Source organism: Mus caroli, chromosome 17 (assembly GCF_900094665.2).
Source record: "Mus caroli chromosome 17, CAROLI_EIJ_v1.1, whole genome shotgun sequence".
NCBI classification, from domain to species: Eukaryota; Metazoa; Chordata; class Mammalia; order Rodentia; family Muridae; genus Mus; species Mus caroli.
This window is the reverse complement of record NC_034586.1, coordinates 53,596,421-53,603,662: the sequence shown is the minus strand read 5'-3', so window position 1 is coordinate 53,603,662 and position 7,242 is coordinate 53,596,421. Positions and strand designations below refer to the sequence as shown.

Sequence of the window (7,242 nt, the reverse complement as noted above, 5' to 3'; positions counted from 1 at the left end):
AAAAAAAAAAAAACAAAAAAAAACAAACCTTTGAGACAGTGTGTGTCCCCATCCCTCAAACAGGGGCTGGACCTACCTACTATCTCCTCTGAGCATTTCTGCTGAAGTCATCCCTGTTGGGTCCTGGGCCCTCCAGCAGCTATCCCCAATTCCTCATCCTCCTGCTACATATTTTTGTTTGATTTCCTGACCCTCAGTACCTCTCTCACATCTCCAGTTCCTGATACTCCACCCTTCTGAGCCTCCATTCTTTTTTTATTTTTTTAGCTTTTTTCTGTGTAGCCCTGGCTTTCCTGGAACTCACTCTGGAAATCCGCCTGCCTCTGCCTCCGGAGTGCTAGGATTAAAGGTGTGTGCCACCACGCCCACCTGAGCTTCCATTTTTTATAAGACACAGCCTTTCTGCCCACTGAGCTCAATCCATAGCCAGGACTTGTCCCCTGTGCAATCTTCACCAGTTTGATTTTACTTTGCCTCTGCCCTGGCCACACCCACAGCCCCTCACTGGGGGATTCTAGGCAGGTAGAGGCTTCTGAGCCACTGCGCCCTCGTCCCTACCTCGGATCAGCGTGCTGTGTGGGTTTATAGTGGCCTGCATTTGGAAATGCTCAGCTTCCAACAGTCCTCCAGGAGTGTAAATTTGGGATTGTCGCAGCACAAGTGATGAAATGGGACTCAGGCCTGCTACTCCATCCCTAGTTCTCTAACTACTGTTGTCGCTCAGGCTGGCCTTGGACTACTGATGCTCCCACCTCTGGAACTCCTCTGGAGTTCCGGATAATAGGCATGTACCACAACTCTTTTGTCTTTTGTGAAAGCCTTGCAGTGTAGTCCAGGCTAGCCTGGAACTCAGTTCCCTGAATATAACCCTGGCCACTTTTAGTGTGCAGTCGTCAGTTTGGGTGTTTCCCTCGTTGATTTCTGCGATCCAACCTATTCCTGGAGTTGGCGCCTAGGTGCTGTTTTCCATTTCTAAGGGACATTCCTGGGGTCCCCCTTATCTCCTGACAGGCCCAGTGATAGATCTTAGCCAGGCCAGCCAGGCGTTGCTTGGGGAGACTGTTTTACATTCTTGAGTAGTGATAGGGCTGATTGGTGCTTGGCCTCAGCTGCTACCTTCAGAGCTGGGTCCTGAGCAGCTGGGGTGAAGTGAGAGCTTCCTTTCACTGGCAGTTGCACACCAGTGCAAACTCAGTCCCACCACCCCATGTTGATTGGGAATGCCTGAGAAAGAGGGCTAGTCCTTAGGAATGTCCATGTTCACTGAACATCCCTGCCCAGCTGTCTGTTGGCACTTTTGGGCCTGGGTCTAAAGTGCCATCCACTCTGGGACAGACAGGGTGTGCACCTGTGTTTAAGGGCAGAGCCTTGCCTTCAAGGGAACCTCGTTCAAATGACTTTTGAAAGCTGTTCCTTTTCTCTTTGAGAAAGGGACTCAAGTAGCTCGGGCTGGCCTTGAGCTGGTCCTCTTCCTTCCTCAGCCTTCAGTGCTGACATGACAGGCATGCACCATCATGTTGGTTTATGCTGTGCTTTAGACGGAACCCACAGCTGCTTTTTGTTGATGCCCAGCAAACATTGTACCAACTTGCTCCAGCCCTTGTGTCTTTTTAAAAAGATACCGTGTGTCTCATGCAGCATGTGCACGCTATCACATGCTGTGGTGGTTAGAGGACAACTCTTGAGAGTCAGTTCTCTTCTACCACGTGGATTCTGCAGTTCACACTTGGGTTGGCTTTTACCTGCCCTGGTTTCCTGAGCACAGGGGCTACCCACATGCACTGCCATGCCCAGCATCGTTCGTTCTATTCCTTTGTCTGCAAAGTTCTTGGTCTGTTGTTGCCCATGCTCACTTGCTGGGTCTCCTGGATTCAGACGTCTGCAGAACCTGTGCCTTTCTGGGAGTGGTTTGTCACTGTCTCCTCTTGGTCTCTGAGACTCCAAAGCCCAGACTGACTGTGGCTATGGCTTCACAGGTTGGCCTTCCAAGAATGGGAGTCCCAACCCTTGGCTATCCCCTAGCCTCTCCCTTTTCCTGTTTTGATGCTGGCTCAGCCAAGCCCGGAGACAGAGGCATGATGTCTTAATCCTGGCTGAAGCTGACATGGACTGGTGCCCACTGACTCTCCTACCTGTCATGTGCCCTTCCCAGTCCCTATTGTCACCACATGGCCCATATTCCAGTAAAAGATCTATAGCAGCCTCCTCCCGGCCCCCCCTGTACTTCTTCCACTGACAGCAGGTGGGGTGTGGACATGGGTTGGTAGCCAGCTCTGGACTTGCTTCTGGCTGACAGTGTGACACTCATAAATCAGGGGCATCAGGGTGTCAGAAATGGGTTTATGGAATGTCTGGGTGGGTGAGCCATCAATTCTTAGGGATGAGGATGTGGGGGAAAGGTGGGTGGGACCCCCAACCCCCAATGGCTTCCCCGGGACATGGTGCTGGCAGTAGTTTTAATCTCCAGGACAGGCAGGGAATAAATTCAGGGCACCAAGGTCTCTCGGCATCCAGGGACCTGCTGTCACAATGGCTGCAGGAAGACTTCGGATCCTGTGTCTGCTGCTCCTGTCCTTGCACCCAAGCCTTGGCTGGGTCCTTGATCTTCAAGAGGCTTCTGTGGCAGATAAGCTCTCATCTGGGAAGATGGCAGAGACTGGAGGGACCTGGATGCCCCATCAGGGTAAGAATTCCTGGGGGCCTCCTGACTCCCCAATTCCTTCTCTCAAAGCCCTCACTTTGCCTTACAATCCTATTCTACCTTGCACTAGGTAACAACCATGTCCGTCTTCCAAGAGCCTTGGCTGGTTCATGCCGACTGTGGAGCCTGACCCTACCAGTGGCTGAGCTGGGCCTGGGCTATGCCTCGGAGGAGAAGGTCATCTTCCGATACTGTGCTGGCAGCTGTCCCCAAGAGGCCCGTACCCAGCACAGTCTGGTACTGGCCCGGCTTCGAGGGCGGGGTCGAGCCCATGGCCGACCCTGCTGCCAGCCCACCAGCTATGCTGATGTGACCTTCCTTGATGATCAGCACCATTGGCAGCATCTGCCTCAGCTCTCAGCTGCAGCTTGTGGCTGTGGTGGCTGAAGGCGGCCAGTCTGGAGTCTCAGAATCACAAGCATGAGACAGGCTGGGCTTTGAAAGGCTCAGGTGACTTTACTAGAAATTTGCATAGGTAAAGATAGAAGGGAAGGGACCAGGGTTTTTTGTTTGTTTCTTTGCTTGCTTGTTGGTTTTTTTTTTTTAATCAGCAGTGGATGCAATAAATGATATTCTCGTGGCCTTAAGAGTGTGTGTGATCGGGTGCACCCTGGCAGCCACCATGCTATGTGAATTCCTGAGACCTTGATCGTCTCTTAAGAGCCCCAGCCCTGGCAGACGGTCATTTGAAGATCCCCATGACAGCATTTTCCCTACTTTATTCACAAATCTGGAGGATATGTGGGAGGTCAGCAGGCTGGAGGTGGCTCTTCTGGCCTTCCTGGCCCCATCCCCTCAGGGAGGGAGCGGCAAATCACTGAGATGCGTCGGCCCCGGGGGACCCGGTGCTCCCCAAAAAATGACTCTTCATCTCTAAGGATCTCATGGGAGAAGTCATATCGGGCTGAACCCCTGCAAGAAGAGAGAAGCTGAGTGGGTGGATGGAGGGAAGTCTGTCCCTTCAGCATTTCTATACTTTTTCTGAGTGGTGGTGGTGACTGTTAGAAACCCTTTGCCTCATCTGGGGACTTTGGGTTACATCGTACCTTAAGATATAGAGAGACCCTGGCTCCAGCAACAGTTCTAGCCACTGCTCAGGTTCCTGTGTATGCACCAGCTTCATAACACTTGGAGACAACAGGGAAAGGCCAGCAATGGTACATCCACAGAACTGGAAAAGGGGTATGTATGGTGTGTATATTGGGGTGTCAGGCTTAGTTCTGCCCCCCTGTCCACCGACAACCTAGCTAGGAGTTCTGATGGAATGCCTTCTGCTCACCTTGACACTGTCAACATGAGGCTTGATGTAGCCCCGAGGTTCCAGGTCCAACACATGGACTGGGGATAGCAGGCTCTGGTCAGGACCAAAGGCAGCCGCCCGGACCCGCTGCAGGATGGCCTGGCTTGCATCAGACCAGCAGGATTTCTCTGTTTCCCTGAAGCCGTGGATGGCCTGGACAGAGAGCTCAAGTCATAACTGGGAACTCCCAGGACAGGAAAATGAGGTACCGAGGGGTGCAGTACAGGGCAGGCAGTCTTTCTAACTTTAGCTCATTATCAGTGAGGTTTCAACCACGCATCTGGTCTTCACGTTTCGTTTCCCAGTGGTCCCTGGTGCTGGCCACCCTAATATTCAGATTCTTGGTCTCCAGTCTCTATTTGATCCCACTCAAGTCCCTAGTGAAACTCCCAACTGCTGGCACTCCCTCTCCCAAGTCTGCTTTTTATTTCTAATCTTGTCACCAATGCCCCTGAAGTGTTCCAGAACTTCATGTCTGAAGTGACATCTTTGTCCTCACTACGCATTCCTTGGTGCCCACCAAAACCCTCCCTTCTGATTCCAGGCCCAGCCCCACACCACAGCCCCTGTTCTTAGTAAAGCCCAGCAGTGACTTGCCCCCACGGTAATACTGCGCTGCTCTGAGCTCAACGTTGCCAGTTCACCTTCTCCGGCTCTGGTCCCTTCCCCTGATCTAAGTACCATCCACAACCCCGCAGCAGCAGCCTTCCCCTGGACTCAGCTCTGGCATCAAGATCAGCCCCATTCCCACAAGACCTCCTGATAAACTGTCACTCCTCGAATTGCCCAGCACCCGCCATGTCCCACACCGGAGAAACTTGGTCCCACCCGAACCTACATCGGGCACTGCCCAAAATACACTGTCCCCAACCTGGTCAAGCAAGCCCAGCCCTTCACTCTGCCCCTCCGAGGACCCTGCCCCCTCACTGTCCCAGTGGGCGTCCCCTTAGCTCGCCGCTCCGCCCACTCACCGCGTCCCAGTGGTCGTACTCGTAGCGCCGGCGCCGCAGCTGGGGCTCCAGTTCGCGTGTTAGCGTGTCCTCCTCCTCCTGGCTCAGGAAGCCCGGATGCACCACGGCCTCATCACGCAGGCGGCTCAGCACGGCAGAGTCTGAGCCGCGCACCCAGCCGCACCCAGAAAGCAACCGCGTCGCTAGCCTCCTGCTGCCCGCCATCTTCAGGGATTGACCGCAGCAGGCTGAACCACACCCCCGCAAGCCATTGGCTGACACTGCACCACGCCCACCAGCTACTGGCTCTATTAGTTGTGCTTTAAGTCAGTCTACCGCTTGTCCCGCCTATCGGCCCTGAGCAAGGTCTCAAACAGTAGGTGCAGAACTAGGGCGAACGGAGGCTCGAGGTCACGTGGGGGCAAAGCCAAGGTTAGAAGTTCAATCAGCCTAGCGCTTGTCAAACAGCACACCCTGGTGGAGATAGGAGGATAACTCCAAGGTCAGACCTTGAGTTTGAGGTTAGCCTGAATTTCAGATGTTGCTCACAAAATAGGACAAATAAGACCAAATAATACAACCCCCACCTCAAATGTTTTGAGTCAAATTTAAAAAGAAAGCGTCTACTTCCTTCCACACTAATAAACTGGGCCTAGGAAAATGGCTCAGCACTTGCTAAGAGGCATGATGGCTTTGGTTTGACCTCCAGGACCCCCAAACATGGTGCAAGCAGAAAAAGCAACTCCTACATTTGTGATCCTCTGACCTCCATAGGGTCAGGTAGCACCTGCCTCCATCCCATAAACTGGCCCAATTCCCCTTTTTAGCTACATCTACATATCTGATCCTCTTCTAGTTCTAGTAAAACTCCATAAACATGTCCAGACATTCTCTCTGGCTTCAGCTGGCTTTTGGAGCCCGCAACAAAATGCCAGGACTTTGTCACCTGGTGAGTCATCAGTGTCAGGTCTCATGGGTCTGAGGATCAACCCAAAGTTGATGGTAGATTCTTGTAGACCCTCCACCCTAACTCTTAACTCTCTAAGGGGCCGAGCCCAGGCTCGGCAGGGAAGAATGTACTCTTAAGTCCCAGCACCCACAGGGAAGCTCCAGGGGACCCAACACCCTCTTCTGGCCATGCACAAACCCACACATAACCAAAAATGCATGAAACCATATTTCTACCCACTGACTTTGGGGTAGTATACGGCTTAAGTCTGTTGAAGTCAGGTGTGGTGGTGTACACCTTTAATCCTAGCACTCAGGAGGTGAGGCAGGTGGGTACCTGAGTCTGAGGCTAGATTGGTTTAGTTCCAGGAGAGCCAGGGTTTGTCAAGGTGAAGGAGGCCTGCTGTCTTGGAGAAGTAATGGAATGTGCTTCAGACATGGGACAAAGACTACAAAGATTTAATTTAAATCAGTGTCTCAGGCAGTCTGCCCTGCTCTGAGGGCAACCTCAATCCACATCTCCTCTAGGGGTTGTTCTTGGGCCCAGCAGAGAAGTCTCAGTCTGGTCTCCACACTCTTGACCCTTAGGTGCCTGTCGGGGCAGGAGGAGCCGTCGGCGCTGTGGCAGTCTCCTTCTGTACCAGTTCTGGCTCATCCTCCCCGTCCTGAGGTGGGTGGACCAAGACCTTGTCCAAGATGCCAAACTCTTGGGCCTCCATGGGGCTCATGTAGCGGTCCCTCTCCATGGCTGACTCTAGGAAAAGCAGTATATGTGGGTAGGAGTAGAGACCTGGGCTGTTTTCCCCCAAATTCCTAGGTTGCAGCCCTTACCAGTCGTGAGATGATTCATGGAGTTGTGAGGGACCCCTACCATGGGATCTATGCTCTTATGAAGAGAGGCAAAAGTAAAAGGGCTACAAACCAAGATCATGTCTTAAAAGAAAAAAAAAAAAAAAGAGGAGCTCTGTTGGCTGAGCACTTTCCTAACAGAGCCCAGGCTTCATACCTAGGAGCACCGGCAATTCCAGGAAACCAAAGGTGTAGGAGCCATTAGCATCAGGAATTGATAGCAACACAAAAATGTCACCTTCCAGGCCCTGGCTATTCCTGGCCTTCCTACTTCCAGGACTGAGATGGACTCTCGTAGCATTTTAGCTTCCAGCCCATGATGTTTTCTTCCAGCTCCCAAGTTAAGTAAGATGCACTTACTCTGACAATCCTTCCCGTGGGGCTGGGGACCCTCTCTGTGACTCAATCTCCTCCATAGTAAAAAAAAAAAAAAAAAAAAAAAAAATTTTTTTTTTTTTTTTTTTTTTCCAGACAGGATCAAATGCAGCCCGGGC

General features: G+C 52.2%; 3 protein-coding genes across 3 annotated transcripts in view; 1 reads left to right on the top strand and 2 right to left on the bottom strand.

Moving 5' to 3' along the window:
• The first annotated feature begins 2,445 nt into the window (after nt 1–2,445).
• On the top strand, nt 2,446–3,088 carry Pspn (persephin). Its single transcript, XM_021149243.2, has 2 exons — nt 2,446–2,683; nt 2,772–3,088. The coding sequence occupies exons 1-2, from the start codon at nt 2,530–2,532 to the stop codon at nt 3,086–3,088; spliced, it is 471 nt and encodes a 156-aa protein (XP_021004902.1). The 5' UTR covers nt 2,446–2,529.
• A 44-nt stretch (nt 3,089–3,132) lies between these two features.
• Alkbh7 (alkB homolog 7) lies at nt 3,133–6,034 on the bottom strand. Its single transcript, XM_021149242.2, has 4 exons — nt 4,973–6,034; nt 3,981–4,154; nt 3,748–3,872; nt 3,133–3,613 (listed from the first exon to the last, which is right to left on the bottom strand). The coding sequence occupies exons 1-4, from the start codon at nt 5,174–5,176 to the stop codon at nt 3,451–3,453; spliced, it is 666 nt and encodes a 221-aa protein (XP_021004901.1). The 5' UTR covers nt 5,177–6,034; the 3' UTR covers nt 3,133–3,450.
• Nucleotides 6,035–6,337: 303 nt separating this feature from the next.
• Clpp (caseinolytic mitochondrial matrix peptidase proteolytic subunit) overlaps nt 6,338–7,242 on the bottom strand; it is a 5,888-nt gene continuing 4,983 nt past the window's right edge. The window contains exon 6 of the mRNA XM_021186470.2: nt 6,338–6,653. Within this exon, the coding sequence (XP_021042129.1) occupies nt 6,484–6,653 (170 nt within the window). The 3' untranslated portion in view covers nt 6,338–6,483. The remainder of the gene's footprint in view (nt 6,654–7,242) is intronic.

Excerpts from the sequence above, each read along its gene's own strand:
- Pspn (XM_021149243.2), top strand. The coding sequence starts at position 2,530 with ATGGCTGCAGGAAGACTTCGGATCCTGTGTCTGCTGCTCCTGTCCTTG. Across the intron at positions 2,684-2,771 it reads GACCTGGATGCCCCATCAGG|GTAACAACCATGTCCGTCTT; the intron begins GTAAGAATTCCT and ends ACCTTGCACTAG.
- Alkbh7 (XM_021149242.2), bottom strand. The coding sequence starts at position 5,176 with ATGGCGGGCAGCAGGAGGCTAGCGACGCGGTTGCTTTCTGGGTGCGGC. Across the intron at positions 3,873-3,980 it reads CTCATGTTGACAGTGTCAAG|TTCTGTGGATGTACCATTGC; the intron begins GTGAGCAGAAGG and ends CCCCTTTTCCAG. Across the intron at positions 3,614-3,747 it reads GGGTCTCTCTATATCTTAAG|GGGTTCAGCCCGATATGACT; the intron begins GTACGATGTAAC and ends CTCTTCTTGCAG.